At 40.8% G+C, this 24,975-nt stretch overlaps 1 protein-coding gene across 2 annotated transcripts in view; it reads left to right on the top strand.

The window, feature by feature from the left end:
* Positions 1 to 24,975, top strand: part of TMTC4 (transmembrane O-mannosyltransferase targeting cadherins 4) — an 86,170-nt gene that overhangs the window by 42,721 nt on the left and 18,474 nt on the right. For both annotated transcript variants that reach the window (XM_066235933.1, XM_066235934.1), the window contains exons 6-11: positions 13,493 to 13,590; positions 17,170 to 17,262; positions 17,486 to 17,650; positions 18,429 to 18,631; positions 19,845 to 20,016; positions 20,103 to 20,234. In XM_066235933.1, the coding sequence (XP_066092030.1) occupies positions 13,493 to 13,590; positions 17,170 to 17,262; positions 17,486 to 17,650; positions 18,429 to 18,631; positions 19,845 to 20,016; positions 20,103 to 20,234 (863 nt within the window). The remainder of the gene's footprint in view (positions 1 to 13,492; positions 13,591 to 17,169; positions 17,263 to 17,485; positions 17,651 to 18,428; positions 18,632 to 19,844; positions 20,017 to 20,102; positions 20,235 to 24,975) is intronic.

Below are 24,975 nucleotides of genomic sequence, written 5' to 3' on the forward strand. Positions count from 1 at the left end.
TTTGTATGTCTGTTCATCTGTCAGTAGGCATTTGGGTTGTTTCTGGCTATTGTGAGTAGTGCTGCTCTGAATATTGGTGTACCCAATAGATTTTTTCAAAAGAGCAACAGACAAATTCCTTCTAACCCTTTTATTTTTCTACAATAAGACTTAAGCAGGACGCAAGCTCTTCCAGGACAGGCAGTGTTGTTTTCATGGTCTAGGTATCCGTAGCTATATGCCTAGAACATTCATATGGAAACTACCAGAAGTTGTTTGAGATGGATTGGAAGGGGCCTGTGAGATCTTTCAACCCGCTGCCCCCTTCATGCTGCCCTGTCCAGTCTGACCACAGGGCTCAGGGTGTATGTCTCGGAGCACATGTTTTCTCAAGCCTGCAACTCCACTGAGACACAGTGGAAGGGTGATTCTAGTGGCCCCAGACTGTGCCGTGATCACTCAGGACTTGGCTATACCCAACAGCTTCCCACCCCCTTTATCATTATTATTGTTATTATTTTATCTTACCCTGATAAAACCACCATCTTTTTCTGTGACTCATCATTTTTCTAACAAAGCAAAGAGTTTAGGAACAGTTGAATAGAACAGTGGCAGTGACTTTTCTTCCCAAGACTGAAAGTTAACTTAGCAATAAAGCATGTCCAGATCTTTCTGTGCTCAGCATCTCCCCCACCTATGGTAATCGTGAAAATCCCAAGAGGTACATGGCCTCAGGGATCTGGCAGGGTGGGAACTTGCACCTGCCCCGGCCTCACAGCCCATTCAACACCTTGGCATAGCTTTTCTATAAGATGGTGAATCAATAATGGGAGTAGGAGAAAGGGGAGGAGTCCATTTATTCCCTCACTGTTCTTTTCATTACAAACACTGATATTTCATGTTCTTAAGTAGGCAGTTAAATCCAAATTTGCAGTTAGGTGGGATAACAATTTATCAGTAGTCTTATTTTTTCCTGAAAAAAATCAAATATTAAGTCTGTTGGCTTTTCTCAAAAACAACTCTGAAGTTTCATGAAGTATTGTTTTATTAATTTTAACATGTCTTCTTTTTAAGTAACTACTTCCTGTTCTGAATAGATTTCAGAGACATCAGAAATGCTTTTTGAACAAAGTACTACATGTTGATAGTTTTAACCTATGTGGGACACATTATTTAGGACATAAAATAAAACTTCTCTTATCTCTAAAGATTGGTTTTATGAAATAATGGAAAAACTCTCAAGAGACTAAAAATTCTATAAAGTGAACTGATACATTTATTAGCCTTCTTTAATGGAATAGTCTCAAAGAACGATGAAAAACTAAAGGCATTATATAGTTTTCCTGGGTCCTTTTACTAACCTTTTCTTAGTTCCAACTCACATATATGCATTTTCTGATATGTCTTTTAATTTATTTGTAAGTTATGAAATTATTTCCCAGAGCCATCCATACAAAAGATAGATTTTTTTAAAAATAAAACATTTGGAAACTAATACCAAAGGTAAAAGTGCTTAATGTGTGATGGATTTTCAATCAATACTTTGATTCATGAAAAATCAGTTAAGGATATTTCAGTATTAATGGAACTATTAATATTATATATTAACTATCAGCAATATAACCTTTTTTCCCCCTTTTTTTGTTCAGGAGCATTCTTTTAACATTCATAACATTTTTATTTTAAAATTGGAAGGAGATTTTATAAAGAGATTGTTACAGGCCTTTCATGTTAAAGATGCAAATGTTTTTGAGAAAGCTAACCTGGAAATATTTCATGTTTGCGCACCGATAGTGGTGGCTTTGGCTTCTCTGGAAACCCTTTTAAGAATATGAATAGGTTTTCATTTGGTTGAGGTTACTTAGAACAGTTAGAAGACAAATGGATGGAGACGGAAACCTTTGAAGAAGGCTTCCTGTTGACCTCTTGTCTACAGGCTGTCTGACCTTCCCAGGCTGTTTTTCTGTTCATTTGAACCCTCTTTAGGAAGAGGAAAGAGTGGATTAAAATGGAGCCTGTGGACCCACCTCCAGCTTTGTATGGTTCCTTGCAGTCACCGATGGCTTGTTTAGTCTCTGGAAAATATAAAGCTATAGGAGGTTGCCCCTCTACATACATCCAGGCCTCCGTGTCTTGACCCTAAAAGTTATTTTTAGCAATGGACTTTTGTTTCCTTTTTGTCCTCTGACTCTGTACACCTGCCCACACAGGCTTTGAGTTATCTATCAGAATAGTTCCTTTCTTGGGAGTTTAAAGTGGGTTGAAAACATCCATCCCTCAAGCTGCCCTCTGCATCATTTGAGTTGCTTTTCACTGCTCTTTTTAGTTCCCACTCGTTGTTTTTACAGATGACAATGGAATGATTGAACTCAGCCTCCCAAGCACGCTGCACGTCTGCAGGCGCAGAACATGGATTCTTAAAAGACAAACTTACACACTCAGTTATTAGCCTATTTGGAGGAAGTCCTGTGTCCTACACACAAGGCACTTCTCTGTCCCTTCCCCAACAAGGTTCTATGTCCTCAGCCCTACCTGCTGTAACCTGAGGAAACAGAGTAGGACAGGACTTTGTGACCAGGTGCCCAGCCCCGTCTCCCTTGCTCTCCTTGGCTTGGCAACATTGGAGCAGCCCCTTCACTCTGTCAGCTGCTCTCCTCTCCTCTCCTGACCTTCACAGCTCCCATATTCCCCTGTCTCACCATCTCCCAAACCAGTGCCGATGAAGTCGGGCGGAGCCTTTCCTAGTCTCTGTTGACAGGGACTCTCTGTTTTCAGCATCTCTTCTGTGTGTCAGATTGTCCAGACTCCTTTTAAACATGCTAAAGTAGAAACTACTTCTTTGTTTATAGATAATAACTTTCTGGAATACTTTTTAAACATCATGTGAATGTTCAGCCTCAAAATATGATGACTGAGTCTTTTTAAGAGGAACAAGGTTTTCCTAAACTAGTAATACATACCTTCACAGAGAAGAAGCCATAAGATGCCTATATGCAAAAATAATTCTGGATAAGGGGTTCATGATGAGACACTTTTCTGGTTCTCTTCTAAAATAGCCTACAGGATTGTCAATTTTGGCCATTCATTCTTTCACCAATAATCAGTCAAACATTAAGGGCATCCTTTGAACCAGGCCCTGCATTAGGGATATGTAAACCAGAAAGACACAGTCCAAGTCCTTGAAGGGCTTAGAGTCTATTATAGTTTGATTAAAATAAAGCTTCCATTATTCAGAATACCCAAGGAACAGAATATTCTGTTCTCCATACTTTTCTGTTAACTTTTTCCTCCCTGTACCCACCTCAGAGCAGGTACTCAATAAGTATCTCCTTTGTACTGCTTACTTCTTGTTTATTTGTCTCAGAATGTACAATTTATTATTTTATTGAGATCATAATTTACATAACATTGCATTCGTTTTTGGTATACATCACAATGATTTGATTATATATTGATATATAATGATATATATTACTGAAAGATTACTGTAGTAAGTCTAGTTGACATCCATCACCACACAGATACACATTTTTTTCTTGTGATGAGAACTTTTAAGATTTACTGTCTTAGCAGCTTCCAAATATACAATACAATATTAACTATAGTCGCCTTGCTGTACATTATACCCCCAGGCAGGACTTACTTATTTTATAACTAGAAGTTTGTACCTTTCTACCGCCTTCATCTGCCCCCTCCCCCACGCCCCATCTCTGACACATGTCAATCTGTTCTATGAATTTGGTTTTTTATTTTAGACTCCTCATATAAATGAGATCATACAGTATTTGTCTTTCTCTGTCTGACTTATGTCAGTTAGCATAACACCATCAAGGTCCATCATGTTGCTGCAAATGACAAAGTTTCCTTTGTTATAGCTAGATAATATTCCATTGTGTATCGTGTGTATCTGTGTCACATTGTCTTTATGCATTTGTCTGTCAGTGAACACTTAGATTATTTTCATGTCTTGGATATTGTAAATAATGCTGCGATGAACAAGGGGGTGCATACATAGTTTAAAGATAGTGATTTAGTCTCCTTTGGATAAGTATCATGAATTAGAATTGCTGGATCATATGGTAATTTATTTTATATTGCTAATTTCTTTCATCTACTCTCTATCAAATTTCCTTAAGTCAAACAGAGCAGAGCCCTTGACACCAAAGGACATTAGGTGTGTGTATTTTCGTTGAGACATTTTATTACCCCCATCTAGTCAATGTGGATTGTACAAAAAGCCGAGTGGTAAACACATGTCATGGCCGTGATGATGCCTTTTTCCAGTTGCCCACGTGTTTGTCAGTGTTCCACTGAGAACCAGAGCTCCTTTGTGGTGAAAGTTCAGTCCAGTGTTTATTGGATGCACACAATGATGCTATTTATTATTTAAACTTATATTTAAAGTGACCCGGTCTTTGTTCTTTTGGAATCTAAACATAAATTCAAAGAAAAGTCTAGCATTAGTTACATATAAACTTGAAACTCAAGAAAGGTTTTTGCAGAGGAACAGATTTAATACTTTTTATGAGGGAACAAAAAATTGAGTACTCTGATATTAATAGTTTAACAAGTTAAAAAAACTCTTCAGAGAATACATTTCTTTTTGAAAACCTCATTAGCTTTCTTTATAGATGTGATATCTGTCTTATAAATCTCTGGACAATTTTTAATTGCCTTTGTTTATTAACAGCAACTCTGTTCTAACCTCTGGAGTACTAAAATTTCATTTTTAGAAAATGAAAAAAATCTAATCACACATTTGTCTATCCTCCCGCCCTTTACTGGTGCTTAAATAGTTTATCTCCAAGCAAAATCTTTTGCAACAGAATCAAAAAGAAATGTCTTTATAAAGGAAGCATACGATTTCTCTCAAAAAAAGAGAGAGAGAACACTAAGTCCCATGAAGTCGATGGTGTATTGGTTGTTATTTCTAAATGCCCCAAACAAAAAGGATTATTTTTATGATGTGATGTCAATATTTCTCCCTCAAAGCCTCATATTTCAGATTGGGAACGTAGTCTCCCTGCACGATAAACTTGCTAGAATAGCCAAAACAATTTTTCTAAATTAATACCTTAAAAGAATTGTTCATGGGAGTTAAAACTTAGAGGAAAAATTTAATTAGTCCCATTTACAGTAGGGAAGAGCAAATCTTTTCAGGAGGGGAATGAATTTGCTACATAACTAGAACAACCATTTGAAATTCTAATCTATCTATTATAAAAGACAAGATCTTAAATCTCAGTTACTTTAAATTCTTACACTTTATTTGCTGTATTGCTCTCCTGATCATAGTTCAGGCAGCTAAAATAGAATCACTCTTACTCTTGGGACATCCTTTCCTCATATTTTCATTTTGATTTAAGACATCTCTTTTTCTTTGACTTAGAATCAGGCTAGCTTTTTAAAAAAGGAATAGGGAAATTGAATAACTCACATAGAGTAGGACCCTTGATTTTGGATTTGGAGCCCTTGCCGACTGAATTGTGACAGTGGTACTCATGTGTTCTCTTCTCTGCTTTCATGTTCCTTTGGTTTCTGCATTGCTCAGTTGTCCCGGAAGGGTCCTGTATTTTCGAATGGTAGTGTCGCACTTCTTTCATTTTGCGGCGGGGTGGGTGTCCAGCATTTGGACTGAGACTCAGATGCTCTGTGTTGCTCTGGCAGAGAGAGTCGGGGCCACCTGTCAGGGTGGCTTGGTTCCCACGCACAACATGATGCGCCAGTTCCGAGGCAGCGGGGGTGCCAGGCATTGAGTGGTGAAGAGGGTAGCTTGTAGAATGTGATGCTTTTTCTGAAAGATCTCCACACTGGAAAATAGTGCCAAATCCAGGGCACGTGCTTCATTAACTTGACCACATCTGTTGGCACTTGTGAGTGTTAGCACTGACAAGTGTCATTCCACTCGTGCATTTTTGTTCCCCTGTCCCCCGGCGCTCCCTCCACTCCATTCATCTTTGCCTCCATTTACCTAAATAATTAAGTATCTTTGACGATGGAGACATACACAGAAAGAAGGAAAATGTTTTTTAGGTCTATCTCTGTTAAGTTCTGGATCATAAACTGTTGCTATTTCCTAATGCTGCACGATTATCTTAGAGCAAGTTGTCTCAAGTGATGAGGAATGTCTCATGGTGTAAAAATTCTTTGTTGGGTGTTTTTCTTTTTCTCTGCTCCTGGGTCACCGGTACTTGAACTTTAGCAGACTTAGTGAAGGTGAGCTGGGAAACTCTGGGGAAAGGTAATGTCCTAAGATGCTTATACAGGGCTGTGCGCCGGTTAGAATCCCCTATTTGGGGAAGACTTTTTTGAATAAAAATATTCATAAATGCAACTATGCTGGAGGCGACATCTGCCTGTCAGGATTTATTTTTACGGTTTTTAGCAGTTACTTCCAAATTTAAAATTGAAATAGGCAATTTTTTCTATGTCTTTTAATATTCCTTATGTAATTTTTTTTTAAGTCTCTCACACTTTGAAGATTTTTTCATTGTTAGGAGTTTCAAAGATTGTATTAAAAGTGAAAAGACTTGATTTTTTACTATATTTGTTCACTTTAAACAAATTGTTAACTTTTTGGTATTAAATTACATCTCATAATTAAATAACAAATAAGATACTTGAATAAGATCCCAAGTCAACATGGAAATAGATGAAACAATTTAGTAATTAAACAGATATTTATTGTGTGCCAACTATATGCAAGGTGGCCTACCATTATCTGTTTCAGTTGTCTAATTAAAATGCTCAAACTTGGAAATAAAAGATTGGTTTGCATTAGTCACTAAATAGGAACATAGTCACAAAAACGCAAAGTCCAAATTCATCTACATTAGCTGCATTTTGGCAATTACTAGCATTAGCTACCTTGACACATCAAGACTCCTAAGAAAATCTTAATCGGGGGAATTACATGAGTAAAACAATACTACAGCAGGTTGTATTACCAGAAGTCCATTAGACTGGGCTGTCCCCAATCTCAGGACCAGCTTTCCAGTAGATTGTTTAATTGTATGCACCTTTTCTTGTTCACCCCCAGTCTCAGAAACACTTTGTCAGTGCCATGGTTTATCATGCTCATGTAATTGCCACGCATTTGGAAGGAGACCCTCTTGACTGATATGAATAGTTTACAAATTACTAGAGTCTGGAAAAACAAGTGCATGTGAATGCTTAGTCTTATGATTCCTGGCAAATATGGAATGGCTACTCTTATTTAAATAGACAAAATCATTTCCTATTTCTGTTATCAAAGACAGACCTGGAATACAGACATAGCATGTGCCAATCCTTTCATGTATGAGTGAGGTCTCTGAGCACTTGGTATAGACTGTGCCGTAGAAATATATGAGGCATACATGTAATTTAAAATTTTGTGGTAGCCACACTATACCAAGGAAGAAGTGAGATGAATTTTAACAATCCATTTTATTTAGCCCAATTTCTGATTTCAACATGTAATTAGTATAAAAATTATGAAATATTTTACATTCTTTTTTATGCTGAACTCTTCAAAATCAGGCAAGTGTTTTACACTTACAACACATCAATACTAACTACATCAGTTTCAGGTGCTCATTAACTATAATGCCTACTCTTCTGGACAGTGGTTGTCTAGAGTGTCTTTCTGAATGGGAAACCATCACTGGGTTTATAACTGTTTGTTGAACTTTTGTCTTTGATCTGATACTGCCACTGTTGAGATGTGACATTTAATATTTAATAATCACAGCAATTGAAGAATGTCAGCAAAGAGACAACTGTCTTCATCTTTTGTGTTTTCGTACTGGATGTGTTCAAACAAAATCAGAATTAGAAGAGAAAATTTAAGAGCAGAACTCTTCCAGAAGAATTATGATACAGGATTCGAGAAAGGGAGGGAGCCTGGGTCTCCTGCAGAAATTTGGGTTTTAAAAAATGTGGTGAAATTATGGAGTGAGTAGGGAGAAGGCTATCAATACATCTGAAGGCTGTGTTTTCTCTGTCAGTGTTTTGCATTCAGTGAAATCTCCGATTTGGCTGTCTAAGAAGAAAGCTATTTCAAATTCCCGTTAGGTAGAAGATGAACTCATGACTTCACGGCTATAGTAATTTAACTGTGTGTTAATGGAGTTCTTTTAAAAGTAGTCCTTTGGGTGTTTTAATGAAGAAACTGGGAATTTTTTTCTATACAAAGCCACTGCTCTGTGGGGGGTGGGGGGAATTAATTCATGTTACAGTCAAGTAAAAAAATACAAGTTAATTCAGTTTTTCTAGAAAGAATTATAAAATGATCAAGGAACCTGCTTGTAATGTGAAGAACAGGGAACATTATGTTGGATGTTGGGAAATCATATGATTTGTTAAGAGGTATGAACACAAACTGTGGGTGCGGGAGCTTAAAAAAATCAAATCCAGGAAAGGAGGAGAGAGGCCCATCTGGTTTCTAGTGCGCACTAAACCTGATGCTCAGTGGACATGAAAACTGGGCTGAGGCCAGGGGTCCGCAGTGCCATCTCCTTGTGCTGGGCCTGGAGCAGGGTCTGAGTGGGCCTCAAAGGACGTGGGAACTGTGTGGGGTGACTTTTACCTTATTTATCTGTACAATACCCCCCCGTGGTAATTAATGGGTCCATTTATCATTAAAGGTGTCTATTTACATAAAAACTGGTAATATGAGAAAATCCAGAAAGTGGTTTGACACAGACTCAGGCAGATGTGATGTGGGAGAGAGAGCTAAATGAACCAACCATGCGTGCACCAACTGCAGAGGACACGTCTTAAGGGTATTGTCTGCCATCCATTTTCTTTGTCTGTCTTTCTTTCTTTCTTTCTTTCTTTCTTTCTTTCTTTCTTTCTTTCTTTCTTTCTTTTTTAATTTGGGAAATTAATTTTCACGGGGTGACAATGATGAATAAGTGTACATAGATTTCAGGCAAACATCACTCCATTATTTGAATAGTCAGTTATGTTGTATATCCACCACCCAAAGCCAAATCATTTTCCATCACCTTATATTTGTCCCTCTTTACACCCTTCCCCCAACCTTGCCTCCCCCTCCTCCACACCTCTCTCCCCCTGGTAACCATCTCACCTTTATCTATGTCCATAAATCTCAGTTTTATATCCCACCTCTGTGTGAAATCATATGGTTTTTAGCTTTTTATGATTTACTTATTTCACTCAGTATAATATTCTCAAGGTCCATCCATCTTGTCTTAAATGTCACTATGTCATTTCTTATGGCTGAGGAGTATTCCGTTGTGATAGGTACAATCCTCTTTCGAAGGCTGCATCCATTTCTGTCATGTCAGAGGTGTGGTCTTCTCCTGTGCTCTGGTATGGTACATGGTGAGCTGTGACCACCTCTGCTTTGCCAGGTGGAGCCCTGTGCTCTGCTGCTAAAACTTGTGGCCTTTCTCAAATTCATACTGTCAAAGGGAGCTAACCGGAATGTTAGCTCGAAGGGTATTTTGGCTGTAATTTTTTTAAAGACTTTGGTGTCTACAAAACACTTGTCTGCTAATGATTGCTAGCAAATGCCCAAAGAAAATGAATTAAATATGTAAACACTCCATTAAATATGTAAACACTCAAGGGCAATCAAGTTTAATTTGACAGGGTTTTGTTGTCCTTGTGACTCATAATGCTGATCTTTTGGTATTATGCACATGTAATGTGATTAATTTCTGCAAGTAAAATTTTCTTTAGTCTGCTTGATGGAACTAAGTATTCTGATATGTAATGGTTTTCAGTAAAAAGGACTTGGTTTCTGGGCTCTGTGCCACCTGGGGAGATACTGGGCAGAGCCAAGACCTGAGGTGTAAGGAGGCAGGCGCGGACTCTCACAAAGAACATCCTAACGGCCCGAAGTTTAAACGAAAAGGGCTGGCATACAATACCCATCTCCAAGTTACCGTAATGAAGGCCACGTGGCCGCCTGCTGGAAGCGTGATGGGAAGGATTCCAACATCTGCATCATTGCAAAAGAGATTAAATGTACAACCTCTAAGAAGCACTACTCCAACTTTGACTAACTTGTAGTTCTATGATTTGTGGGCTAATTGCCCCTTTTGGTAAACAGGGGACAGTTACTTCATTCACTAACCCTGTGTTGCCTTTCTAGAGCCAGGCAGATGCTGCAGATTCCATCCATAAAAACTTAAGTTGCTCCCACCGGCCAGGCGTGGTGGCAGGAATGAGCTATAGGCAAGCTCCTCATCTAAGGCAATGCTGGGCCGTTAGCTGCATCAGGCACATCTGGAGGCCTGGTTAAAAGGCCGAGTGCTGGGCTCCACCCTCCAGTTTCTGATTCTGCGGGTCTGAGTGGGACCCGAGAGTATGTTTCTAAGATTCAAGGGCAGGTGCATGGACTACATACACATTGTTAGCAGCACTGGTTTAGGGCAATGGTCTTATTTCTTTTTTCCCGCCCCCAGAACATTCGGCAAAGTCTGTGATGTTTTTGCTTGTCAGAACCGAGGGCTGGGAATATTCCTGGCATCTGATGGGGAGAAGCTGGAGGGTCCTACTAAACATCCTGCTATGCATCCTCCTTCTCACCTTCCCTCTCTCCCCACTCCCTAAACACTTCATTGTCAGTATCCTGTTCGGGAAGTTTAATGAGAACCCAAGTGTATTTTTTCGCTGTATAATGAGCTTGGCCCATTTTTCAGACAAGGTGACGGATCAGCCACAGCCTTGCCCACTGCCTCAAAGCCCCATGGAAAGCCATCTCCCTGGAAGAACCAGGGGCAGTTTTGCTGATTCATGAGCAACAAACATTTATTGAATGTTTTCTGTGGTCCCAGCACCAAGTGATTTTTTTAAAAATGTATGGTTTTTAACACATGCACATAGTTAAGAAAATTTAAAAGGTATAAAAGATTATACAATGAAAAGTAAGACTTCCTTCCTCCCCTACCCACATTTTCCTCTTTAAAATTGTTCAGAAACTAATATAGTTGGTTTCTTGTGTGTTCTCCAGAGATAAATTTTGCATCTACAAGAATACTTTTGTAATTTTTAAAATAGATGTCATGTTTCTATATAAAATTTCCCTCTTCACTGAAGACTGCAGTTAATGTTGCCCCATTTTATAGAGGATGTCACTGAGGCGGTGAGTATAACGAACTTGCTCGGGGTCACACAGTAGATGGCAGAGCTGGAATTCAGACCAGGAATTCTGGTTTTAAGCGGAACCGAACCAAGATTCATAGGCACCCCAAACAAGCTAATGATTTTGGCCTCCAAGCAGGCTCACTTTGCCCCACTTCAAAGCTGTGTCTTGTTGAGATATTTGCTCCTCATCTGCCTTCTGAGGAGGTGAGGGTCTCACAAAGGAAGAACAGAGATGACCCCACATTTTATCTTTCCTCCCCTCTCCAGCAGTTCAGCTCCGGCCCCCAAACTGCAGATACCGCCCACCAGTGTATAGCCAGACCCTCCTCGGAAGGCAGTTTAAGGACCACGGGTTATTACTGGAGCTCAGCCCCTCTCAAACTTCCTACTACAGCATTCACATTTTAGCGATGTTTTGTCTTCCTACTGATGCTTGAATCCCCGTGCAGCTGGCAGCCCAGGCTGGCCTGTGCCTTTACCTGCCCCGAGTGCTAGGGTGGCAGCGCTTGGTCAGTGGTCCTGTGTCTTCCACACTGGGAGCAGAGCAGACCCGCTTCACACTGTCTCGTGGCCAGAGAGCCCAGACTTCTATTCAGTGGTGGGATTCAAATAATCTAATAACTGGTTCTCTGCTCTAGTGACCGTTTTAAGTATAAAAAACGATATACCAAAAGGTAGTGTATTACAGTGGTCCCCGACCTCTGGGCCGTGGACCGGTATCGGTTCGTGGGCCATTTGGTACCGGTCCGCAGAGAAAGAATAAATAGCTTACATTATTTCTGTTTTATTTATATTTAAGTCTGAACGGTGTTTTATTTTTTAAAAATGACCAGATTCCCTCTGTTACATCCATCTAAGACTCACTCTTGACGCTTGTCTCAGTCACGTGATACATTTATCTGTCCCACCCTAAAGGCTGGCCCGTGAAAATATTTTCTGACATTAAACTAGTCCATGGCCCAAAAACAGTTGGGGACCACTGGTATATTATATTATGCTTAAATAAGAACAATAGAAGAGGCACACAAAACTAGATTATAAGAAGGAGTTTTAGAATATTAATGGAAAAATATTCACTAATACCTGGCAAAAACCAGTAAAACTATCATTTAAGATATTTCTATATTGCTTCTTGATTGGCGTCCTCAATTTTTTTCACCTATGGACAGAATGAACATGACTACAGGCACTTAGAATACACGGTTGCTCAGATGAATGTTAAAAAAGAGGAAGGAATATAAATTTGTGATTTCCACATTGGACGGCTTCCCAGGCACCCACCTCAGAGAGAACCCTGGTTACAAGTGCCATTTTAACAACCGATTCGCTGAACTCAACAAAAAATTAGGTATCGGTTCTGCTGAACCAGGTGCGAACTGGCTGAATTCCACCACTGCTTCTATCTGAAGACTCTCAGAGTGGCTCAGGTGTCCCCATCGCTCCTGCTCCTGCGCTGTGACGCTGTGACGGTAGCCTGAAGTCATTGTGTAACCAGATGCAGTGCTTACACTCTCAGTGGGAGTTCTCAACATAACTTGTCAGAATGGCCCATTAGGTGGTTGGCAGGTTGGGAAGAAGAAACTTGCCCCCGTGGGGACTGTGGGATGAGATATCTGTGGCCAGGGCTTCATTACAATACCTCATGAAGGCTCTGGGCTCCTGCTCGGGTACACCTTGAGAGGGGATATGTGTACCATTTAGAGAAGTGGTTTCCAACCTTTTACACTTGGGGACTAGTGAAAATAGAATTACTTCAGAGGCCGCTAAAACACAAGTTATCCCAAGCGTAAGTGAATTCGAGTAAGATCATTGCATCTGTAATCTTCATACAACATCAAAGTAGTTAACTCTTTCTTGGACTGGCACTAAATTTCTGGTGGATGGGTCCATGGACCAGTGGTTATAAAATACAGAAATGCCAGGGTCTAACACACTCAACCACAGAGAAATGCTGTCAGAAGACCAAACTCTGGCCTGACTAGGCGGTGGCGCAGTGGATAGAGCGTTGGACTGGGATGCCGAGGACCCAAGTTCAGGACCCCGAGGTTGTCAGCTTGAGCGCAGGCTCATTTGGTTTGAGCAAAAGCTCACCAGCTTGGACCCAATGTCGCTGGCTTGGTTACTCAGTCTGTTGTGGCCCCACGGTCAAGGCACATATGAGAAAGCAATCAATGAACAAGTAAGGTGCCACAATGAAAAACTAATGATTGATGCTTCTCCTCTCTCTCAGTTCCTGTCTGTCTGTCCCTATCTATCCCTCTATCCCTCTCTCTCTCTGTAAAAAAAAAGAAGACCAAACTCTGTTTTTAAACTATGGCTATTTAAGGTGCATGCTTAGAATTTAGTTTCTGGTGCTAACAAGGATGAGCTGTGTTGTGTGACTTTTCTGTGTGTCATTTCTCTGAACTGGCAGATAACAAGGAAGGAACGCATTCTACATTCTGGGTGTTGCTGAGTATCCTTCTGGGAACTGTGGCCATGCTGTGCAAAGAGCAGGGGATCACTGTGCTGGTAAGACCTGAGCCACAGTCAGTGCCTGCTCCCAGCACACCCTTTGCCCTCCTACAGAGTCAAAGAGAGCTGGCCCTGCACGTGTGACCTCCTCTATTGCGCCCCACAGCCAGCCTACAGTTGTAGACATTTCTGGACCTATCACTTGGGCTCTCAAAATCTTGGTATTTCACACCAGAATGGACTGTCTCAGTTGATGATCATTAGCAACCTATGGAAATGGAGAGTGGGAAGTTCTAAAGAGTGGTGATTGGTTCTCTTGGAGAGGTCCTGTAGAAAAAGATGAAATCCTGAGTTTTCTTGGATGCTCTCGTATTTCGGCTATCCTAAATACAACAGTGGACTGACAGCATGCATGCTTCTGGTCCTAATTAAGCCAGCATTGAGTGTGTGTCATGTTATACTTGGCTTTGACTGGAAATGTGAAAGAGGAGAGGAGAGGGCCCCTGAAGAGTAGAGGCGCACACCTCCCAGGTCTGATTTGAATTGAAGGCCTCGGAAGGGAGAGGCAGTGAGATCCACTGTCCTCTTTCTCTGTCGTAGCCAGTGTTCTGCTTTATATTATTGGAAGGCAACCTATAAATTAGAGATGTGAGCAGAGGTAGAGGAATGGAAAACAAAGATGAGGGATTTGAAGGTCCCATGCAGGAATACCCTGGGAAGGAAAGGGCAGTTAGAGTGATTTGGGGTTTGACACAAGTCAAGGCAAAGTTCAGCAGTTTTATTGGATTAGATCTATCAAGTTAAGGTTAGCTAGCCAGGAGATGGAATAGAAAGAATTACTGTGCAAAGATGCTTGAATTTCATGAGTTACTTTTTTAAGTAATTTTCTCTAAACTGATGTTTCTGAACGCTGCTATTATTGACAGGGATGGATCTTTTATCTTTTGGAGGCTGTCCTGTGAACAGTCAGGTGTTTAGCAGCATCTGTGGCCTCCACTCACTAGATTCCAGTATGATCCTCTCAGTTGTGACAACCTACAGTGTCCCCAACATTGCCAAGATTCCCTGAGGGGCAAAGTCGTCCTCTTGAGAACTGCTGCTCTGAAGCCTTGCTCCTCAGAGTGAGGTTTGAGGAGCAGTAGCATCAACATCACCTGGGACCTTATTAGAAATGTGGGGTTTCAGATCCCCCCAGGACTGCTGAATGAGATCCGCATTTAACAAGGTCCCTAGGTGACTCCCATTAACGTTGGAGAAGCCCTAAGAGTTAGGTTGGATTTATGTGAAGAAAGATATGGTGAAATTTAACTATTTTCAAAAATTTGATAAGAATGTGGGCTTTTTTTTTTTTCAGAGACAGAGAGAGAGTCAGAGAGAGGGATAGACAGGGATAGACAGACAGGAACGGAGAGAGATGAGATGAGAAGCATCAATCATCAGTTTTTCGTTGCGACACCTTAGTTGTTCATTGATTGCTTTCTCATATGTGCCTTGACCGTGGGCCTCCAGCAGATCGAGTAACCCCTTGCTCGAGCCAGCGACCTTGGGTCCAAGCTGGTGAGCTTTGCTCAAACCAGGTGAGCCCGCACTCAAGCTGGCAACCTCGGGGTTTCGAACCTGGGTCCTCCGCATCCCATTCCGACGCTCTATCCACTGTGCCACCACCTGGTAAACAAGAATGTGGGCATTTTGAGGATGCATTTAATCAGGAAGGAGGAAGGAGGGCTAATCTTGTGTGTGGGTCAGTTCTCATGATTGCATGACCCCATCACCCCTTGGGTACTGTCCTATAGCTCACAGGCAGAAAAACAAACAGTGTAAAAAGACAGCGGCTAAAGCAGCTCAACAGAGAGCTCCTGCCTTCTAGAAAATAGTTTACATTCAGGCAAAAATGGTCTTCTTTGACTTGCTAAAGTCATGTTTCACATGGGTGAATAAAATCGGATTCTTTGAAATGATTAACCCAGTGCTGGCTCGTGCATTGGATAATTAATGGCTCCCAACATTTCTGGGAGAAGGTTAAGTAGGAATGTCATCCTTGCTCTGAAAACCACAAATCACCGCTGGCTTCTGGAGATTTATGATCTTCTTTGTCACATAGCCCCATATTAAAAAGACTCAAATCTTTTAGGGGCAGTTATCCAAATACACTGTGTATATTCTGACCACTTTACCCAGTTTGGGCAGGGAGTTTTCTGCAGCAGCGACACCTGTGGAAAAGTCCATTGTGGGGAAGATAAAAGAATGTAAGGCTCATCTAGCCTTCAGCCTGTAACTGTGGGGGTAATAGCTGCAGAAGAAGCCCTCACCTGCTAGACAGGAACTGTCATGGTGGCATTGGAAGCTGTTAGCATAGGTGGAACTACAGTATGCACTCTCAAAATCCAGTGGCATCGCAGAACTGAAGCTATTTACTAGGCACCCATTTATCATGTCGTGGGCAGGGCTCCACATGACAGCGGCGACTGTCTTCCATACAGTTACCCAGTCCAGTGGACCCTCTGCCATCTTCAGTGTGTAATTCCCCAAAGTCACCCTGATCATCCCCATCATCTCCGTCACGGCCAGCTGAAAGGGGAAACTGACTGGTGGAGCGTGTCTAGGTTTATAACCGAACCTCCAAGAGGAGGCGTTATCACTTCTAGCCACGTTTCATAGGCTGGAATTCAGTCACATGACCCATGGCCACACGTAACTGCAGGGGAGGCTGGGAAATGCAGTCTGGCTGTGTGCCCGGCGAGAACAGAAGACTGGTGGGACAATTAGGAGTATGAAGCTGAGAGATTGCCAACCGCCCATCAAAGACTGTTGTACCGCCTGACCAGGTGGTGGCACAGTGGGTAGAGCGTTGGACTGGGAAGCGGAAGACCCAGGTTCGAGACCCCGAGGTCGCCAGCTTGAGCATGGGCTCATCTGGTTTGAGCAAAAACTCACCAGCTTGAGCCCGAGGTCCCTGGCTCCAGCAAGGGGTTACTCGGTCTGCTGAAGGCCCGCGGTCAAGGCACATATGAGAGAAAGCAATCAATGAACAACTAAGGTGTTGCAGCGCGCAACGAAAAACAAATGATTGATGCTTCTCATCTCTCTGTCCCTGTCTATTCCTCTCTCTGATTCTCTCTCTGTCTCTGTAAAAAAAAAAAAAAAGAAAGACTTTTGTACCTATTCTGTTCCTGCCTCTGCCACACTGCAGAAGTCAGTCAGCACTTGAGGTTCTTGAAGCATAATTACTTATGTGGCTGGGTTTTCAAGGTTGATGGCTGCCTTTATCTTTTTAGGCATAATAACTGCCCAGGTAACGCACTCAGTTGTACCAACTAAGGGACCATCTTAGAGTAAAGAAAAAAAGAGAAGGAAGGAAGTCCAAACTTCTAGCTATACCAAATCGTGTAGTACTCTAACATGCAAACTATGAAATTATGACTAACAGGAATTAACTAGATAATAAATTTGGGATATTACTATGAGCTAATTTCATAGAAACAACAGGTTGTTTTTTTAAGAGCTGAAGAGGTCTTCCGTAATTATCTAATCCACTACACTCCTTGTCTAGATTTAGTAATAAAATTGTGCAGCATAATTGCCACCTAATTAGAGTTAGTCTCTCGCATCATTGATTGCCTTGTTTTGCTTCCTCAGGGTTTAAATGCAGTCTTTGACATCTTGGTGATAGGCAAATTAAATGTTCTGGAAATTGTCCAGAAGGTACTACATAAGGACAAATCATTAGAGGTGAGTATATACTTCTGTCTGCAGCCCCAACACAGAAAATGTCAAGTACCAGCTGATTTAAAATGCCATTTTCGAAGTATTTCTTGCGCTTCTGAATTCTAAAATAGCCACTAATGCACAGTGTCAACACAGTTCAGGTAGCATTGCTGCATGTTTGTGCCTGGCTTGACCAAACTTTTATTTGAAAATCTGTGACACTGGGGGCTTTGCGGTGTCTTTTCAGAACATTGGCGTGCTCCGAAATGGGGGCCTCTTCTTCAGAATGACCCTCCTGGCCCTGGGTGGAGCGGGGGTGCTCTACACGCGCTGGAAAATCATGGGCACCGGCCCACCGGCCTTCACCGAGGTGGACAACCCCGCCTCCTTTGCCGACAGCGTGTTGGTCAGGGTGAGTTCTGAGTCTGTCGGCCAGATTCCGGAGTCCTTCGTTCCTCCTCCTCATCCCACTCCCAGCACACCCACAAATCCCTGGCAAATGGAACACCTGCGTGTTTGCTATCATAAAGGATATTCTAGGATGAAACCAGGCTCTTGTTAGGGGATTGAGCAGACAGAAGCCCCTTGTATTTCCATTCTAATCAAGATTAAGGCGTGGTTCCTTCTACCGGCAGGTTTCTCGCCAGCCTCAGCAGTGTCTCCTGACCCGGTGGCTTTAGTTATAAAGGAAATTGGCGTGGCAGAGTTAAGATAAACTAGAGCACTATCAGTTGTATCTTTAAAAGTCTAGTGATGTCGAGACTTGTTATTGGGAAGGTTCGCTTTTTCTGAAGGCAAGGGTGCCAGTTCTTAGCAGTGCATTTCATAGAGACAAATTAAGAGAATCCAATTCTTACGTTGTTAGGCATATAGGTGACCCCTGGGACTCAGAATTCCTGGGTTACAGACTTTGGGAATCACTAAGTAAATCAGACATAGTTTGACCAGAAATATAACAACTGTATAGCAGAGGCTGGTGGCTATGCTGCATTTTCCTCTATTAAAATCTGAATGCATTTAATACATTGCAAATTATAACCCCATGTCCATTTAGGAAGTAGCAATATTTTATTTTATACAAGTCTTCTGAAACAGAAGCATACAGATGCCACAGGAGTGAAGTTAGGAGATACATGTATTTTTTTCAAGTTTAGTTTTAAATAAATGTTTGTTTTCCTTTTGACTGACAGGCCATAAACTATAATTACTACTATTCATTGAATGCCTGGTTGCTGCTGTGCCCCTGGTGGCTGTGTTTTGATTGGTCAATGGGCTGCATCCCCCTCATTAAGTCAGCTGGTGACTGGAGGGTAATTGCACTAGCAGCACTCTGGTTCTGCCTAATTGGCCTAATATGCCAAGCCCTGTGCTCTGAAGACAGTCACAAGAGAAGGTAAGAGGCAATGCTGAATTTTAACTTCCACTCTGGGCTGAGTCAGGCGCATTTTGCTAAATCCAGCACTGATCATTTTAACGATTTTGTGGAAGTAATGTCTAAGGACTTTTATTTCCAATACATATTTATAAGCAGGATGAATTCATCCGTTTGGAATCCATCGCTGGCTTCAACTAGTGGGGAGTGAACGTGGAGGAGGGGGGTATGGATGACTGCTTTATCTCCCCCTCCTCTCTCCCCCTGCAGTAGCATTTTGAGATCCTTTTCTCAGTAGGTGGTAAAGAGTAATTTATGGTCAGAACAGAGAGTGTAATTGATGGGTGTTGTGCCCATTATTTCACAATTCTCCTTCAGGAAACCCTGGTGGATGCTACAGTGTTTCCTCCTGTTATTTGGTACAAAATAAACTGTTGCCCCAAAGACACTGTTCTTTCTCACCAAAAAAAGGGGGGCAGGGTTTATTGAGAAAATAATTGGAGGAAAAACAACTGTGTTTCATGAAAAAGGAAACTATATATTTAAAGTGATTTACTTTATGAATTAAGTGTTTATAGAATTAGATTAGTAATTTCTCAAAATAAATCAAGTTTTAAGTTTACCTGTGTTCTATATCAGTTTGTAATTCTAAAGGCCACCAAACTAGTGTCTCAGTTCACTTATACATGTGCAATTACATTTTACTTTTAAAATACTGTAGGCATTGGGTCCAGAAAAGAGCCACCAAGTGTGACCTACTTTCCCAATGCCTCCTCTTGTGTTATCTGGGACATTAGCAGTGATAGCTTAGTCCCGGAAGTGCTTCATTGCTTAGCTTTCTTCTACTTGATCAAAATTTGTGGATCAGATTTTTTAAAGTTTAAGCTCATTAAGTATTGTTATACCTGTTAAGTTTGTGAGAGAATATATTTTTCTATGAAAACTATATTAGACTAATTGGGACCAATCTCCACTGGGCTATTCAATACCTAAATGCTTTGTGGTGAATTTGGAGTTGATGAATTAATAAGGTCTCAAAAATATCATTCTAACCATTCTAACCTTATTGATATCAATAGTATGACTTGTAAATTTTATCCTTCTACTTGATGCTTAGTGCCTTAGTGAGATATTTATGTCTTATTCTAGTACTGCCAGGCTTAAGCCTCTCTACTGGTGACAATGTTTTGCTAAAGTCTAAAAATAGCTATTTTAAATACTTCTCATTTTCCAGGATCCTCACTCTGGGCCTGGGACTCCTCATTATCCCATTTCTCCCTGCAAGTAACTTGTTCTTCCGAGTGGGCTTTGTGGTGGCCGAGAGAGTTCTCTACCTCCCCAGTGCTGGGTACTGCATGCTGCTGACTCTCGGGGTTGGAGCCCTCAGCAAACATACTAAGAGAAAGGTACTGGCCCAGAGAGGCATCATTCATAACCAAGGTGGTTGGGCAGATTTTCCTTATGACATTTACCATGTCTCTCTCTTCTTAAGAAACTAATGGCTGCTCTCGTACTGGGAATTTTATTCATAAACACGCTGAGATGCATGATCCGCAGCGGCGAGTGGCGGAGTGAAGAGCAGCTTTTTAGAAGTGCCCTGTCTGTGTGTCCTCTCAACGCTAAGGTGGGTCGGCTGCCCTGTTTCTGTAGAAGGACGTTACTGGGAAATGTTTTCAGTTCAAGAAAGGAATAAGAAGAATTGTTTGCCTTTATACAAAATCAAGCATAAGATTTGGGTTTTTCTTTCTTTCTTTTCTTTTTTTTTTTTTTGGTTACTTTGATAAAATTTATTAAAATTCCATTTAGTCAAAATAATTCAAAGGGAATTATTAAAATTTTGGCTAATTGAGCTTAGCCAAGATAATTCAAAGGAAATGTTGATGAAACAGGAGATTGTTTAAATGAGTTTTTACTCATCTTCCAGTGGATCCAATCACCCGTTGAGATGGTGGCAGGGGAGCTAACAGCTGGCATCCAGTCTGGGGCTGGAGGAGGCCCACAGTGGAAACATTCAGAGCACATTCTTCAAAATACACTCTCTACCCATAGCATTACCTAGCCTCCAAGCCATAACCTGAGGATGAGATTACCTATAGATGGATAATAATGTGGTTCAGGAAGTTTAAATTATGCTATGTAGTGTGCATTAGTACACATTTATATCACCGTGGTGTCTCTACTTGGGATTCCTTTCGTTACATTAGGTAAAAATCACTGTATAGACTTTAAAATTGGCAGTTTTTTGTGAGGTTTTTTGTTTTTTCATTTTGTTTTTCAGCAAGAGAGATGAAGAGATACAGAGAGAGACAGACAGGAAAGGGAAGAGATGAGAAGCATCAGTTCATAGTCACGGCACCTTAGTTGTTCACTGATTGCTTCTCATACGTGACTTGACCTGGGGGGCTTAAGCCGAGCCAGTGACTCCTTGCTCAAGCTGGCAACCTTGGACTCAAGCCAGCGACCATGGAGTCATGTCCATGATCCCACACTCAAGCTGGCGACCCTGTGCTCAAGCTGGTGGGCCTGCGCTCAAGCCAGCGACCTCAGGGTTTCAAACCTGGGTCCTCAGCGTCCCAGGTTGAACTTCTATCCATTGTTCCACTATCTGGTCACGCATAAAATTGTCAGTGTTTTGCTGAAGCAGTCTGGTAGAAATTTTTTCACTAGGATTCTTCATGAATCCAGTCTCTTAGCTTACCCAGTTCTGCTTCTTTGGGCAAAACTACATTATTTGAACTTCCGGTGCCCTTATCTATAAAGGGGGTCAATAATGCCTGTCTCCTGCGTTTGTGATGAGGCCTTCATAAAATATGGCATCCCAAGTGGCCTACTGTGGTAGTTAGAACATAGTAGGTGCTCAGGAAATGTTCGCTTTCTTAGGCTCATTTTAGTTTTGGTCATCGCATAAATGACAAAAGAATGTTACTTGCTCAAAATAAGATGCCAGGGGGTTAGGTTCGAAGAATTTCTATTAATATCATGTTATTCCTAAATAATAATTCATTCTCTGTTGGGTCATCAGAATTGGAGATTCCTAGGATGCTCCAAATGAGATCCTCAGGGGGTAAAAAAAAAAACAATCTAGAGTTTTATCTCATTTTTAAACTCTATATTTAAGAAAAAGCAATGATTTCAGGTAAAATATGAACAAATCTAATGAATAGTTGACATCTCATTGTGACCTTGACGTGAAGAATAGTATAAAAGGCACTGATTCCTTGTTTGTCTTTTTCTTGATTGAAAAAACCTTGTTCATGTTTTCTAGTTAAGAGACTTAATTAAAAGAGTGAATTACTTCAAACTTTTATCGTTAATTTGATTTGCTAGCCTGTCCACTTATTTTATGCTATCAGAAATAAATTGCCTGTGATATAATTTTATAAATGTTAAAATATTTGCTTCATTTTTCCTTTTGTTTTTGAACAGCAATAATTATTCCTTCTATTTATTATAGTTCTTTTCTATGAGGAACTCAGAACTCTCTGTAGTGGCTCTGTAATTAATCTCCATCATTATAATTAATCTGCACCATCCTCCCTCTAATATTTTTAGAGAGCTGGTATTTTTTTTTTCCAAATGAGAGAAACTGAGGCATAGAAAAATAGAACTGATGTTATCTAGATTAGTAATGTAGGTGGCTAGATAAAGATCTGGTGTGATATTGTGCCCAGGTTACTCTAGTAAAGGGGGGTGGGGGGAGATGGGATATATGTGATTTTGAACCTATTTGTCCTAGTAATGTGACATCACATGTTGTAGGCTAGAAAACACAGGGTTTGCATAAATGGGCACACACACAGTTATTAGATGTTGGCATACATGGTTTTCTTTCTTTAATTTAAAACATTTACTTACAAGACCTCGTCTTCAAAATGGATTTGGTGATGGTAGTCCTTTCCAAGAACTTTTCAGTGATGCCATTCGGTATAAGCAAAAGAGAGAATAAAAAAAGATTTTTTATTCTTTTTTACTTTCCACTATAAATAGAAATGTAATAAAGTTGACTTTCTTCTTTTTTAATAAAATAGGTTGATTTCAGGGAAGATATCTTATTTAAGAAGACACTGGTTTCATTAACTTCATTACAGGAGATATAGTTTTTTGTACTTGTCACCAAGTACAAAATTTATATTCACTGAATGTTAAGTAGTTGACACCTGGCTCTAGATTAGGCCCAGATATACAAACCGAGGCTCATCCATCTCAAAAGATTGCAACATCCAGGTAGGCAGAGTTGGTGCCTGGTCTGCATTTGAATTACCCACAGTGCCTTGCATATGGGATGCACTCAGTAATAATGATTAAATTGAGCCAAATAGAAATGAAATTCCTTGAACCTACTATATTGAAAATACCAAGGTTCTAATCATATTTACAATCATTTTTAGTGTTTAAGGCTTTAAATTATGTAGCACTTTCTATCATCTGTGTAATACAATTCTAAATTATTTTAATAATGAAAAGGATTGTATACCACAATTAGCTATTTTCTTAAGGAGTGACCCAGGATTGATTATAGGATATTTATGGACCTAAAATATTTTAAGTTTAACATCAGTCATTTGCAGAATATTTGAAACCAAACTGGTTTTAGCACTGGCGTCAAGGTGCCTTCTATTACTGCTGCTTGCACTTCCTTTACAGCCGTGGGGTTGCAGTGGCTGGTTCTATCTGTGGCTCCTGAACCATCACTGCCTCAGCATGTGAACCACAAAAGCTAGAGGGAAAGTTCGAGAATTAAATAGGCTTTTTCAACTTTTTACTTTTCATGGAAACAAAAGTCACCTATTCTTTAAACACTATTTTAAGTCAACTGTGTCGAGGTTATTTTGTTTTGTTTTGCTTCGCTTTGTTTTTCTAGTGGGTTATCTAGGCAGCTGTTTTCTGTTCAAATACACCCTCCGCCCTCTATATAACCCACAGGATAAGGCCGGCCTCTGGGCAAACCCATTTACCAGTTCCTAATTATGGACAGCTTGCCTTCGTCTAGGGCTGTATCAGATTTTTAACTGGTTCCATCGAAAGAACTGCAGTCTGACTTTCCGCAATTGCCCCTCCCTCCTCCCCTTGTCTGCTGGTGTCTGGCAGGCTGGGTGTCTTAACAGAACACTCTCTATGCTGCAGAGGGCACTTGAACTCTTTGTTTGAGCTTTTTATTGAGAAAACAGAATTTCCTCATAACAAAGGAAAGCGGCGGGAGTGCAGGGGGGAGAGGTGGGAGTGTGTGTGTTGAAGTCTGCCCTAGAGCTGTATTTGTATTCTGGGACCACAGACGCAGCCTTCACAGGTTGGATTCTCCAGATTTGGGGGGGGGATTGGGGGGGGTCAGGGGTGAACTAACACTTCCCGGCTGGGGTTGGGGGAGGCACAAAATCAAACCATTGAGAGCATACTTTTAAAAACGTGCATCTGACTACAGCATTTACTAGCCTCCAAGCTATAATTTGAAGGTGACAGTACCCAGGAATGGAGAGCGGTTTGGTTCAGGAAGTTTAACTGTGCAGTGTGCTGTGTAATAGTACCCATTTCTATTACCCGTGGTATTCCTGCTTGTGATTTCTTTTGTTAGATTAGGTAAAAATAAATGAACGGACTTTAAAATTGGCAGTTAAAAAAATATGTCTGTTACATATGTGCTTAAAGAATGTCGCACTGCTCCCTACCCTTGCAGAAATATTGGTATTTATGAAAATATGCTCTAACTGTAGGTTAAGGCTAATGAGGCAGAATGTGCTCATATGTTCAGAAGGGGTTTGGAAGTGTTTGAGTGTAATACTACTTGAATGTGTTTAAACCATTTTTGTATTTCACGATATATTAGTTTGCCATGACAAAATACCATAGACTACGTAGCTTAAACAACAGACATTTATTTTCTCACAGATTGGAGGCCAGAAGTCCAGCAGCAATGTGTTCGTGGGGTTGGTTTTTCCTGAGGCCTCTCTCTTTGGCTTACAGGTGGCCATCTTCTTATGTGTCCTCACATGGCCTGTTTTCTGTCTGTAAGCCTTTCTGATGTCTCTCTTCGTGTCCAAATTGTCCCTTCTTGTAAGGACGCTGGCCAGGTTAGGTTAGGGCCTACCCTAAGAACCTCATTTTAACTTAATGACTTCTTTAAAAACCCTATCTCCAAATACAGCCACATTCTGAAGTGCTGAGGTTTAGGGCTTCAACATGGGAGTTTGGTGGGGGCACAATTTAGCCCTTACCACTCAAAAAGAAATGTTATTTTACTTTATGAAAAGTAATAGGTGGTATGAATGAATGGGTCTAGAACTTGCCTTGAGTGGTCAGCTCCCTCTTTACTTAGCACCGCAGTGAACGGGTGTGATACAGTAAGAAGAAACACAGGCTTTGGATCCTGG

Source organism: Saccopteryx bilineata, chromosome 6 (genome assembly GCF_036850765.1).
Source record: "Saccopteryx bilineata isolate mSacBil1 chromosome 6, mSacBil1_pri_phased_curated, whole genome shotgun sequence".
In the NCBI taxonomy this organism is placed as follows: domain Eukaryota; kingdom Metazoa; phylum Chordata; class Mammalia; order Chiroptera; family Emballonuridae; genus Saccopteryx; species Saccopteryx bilineata.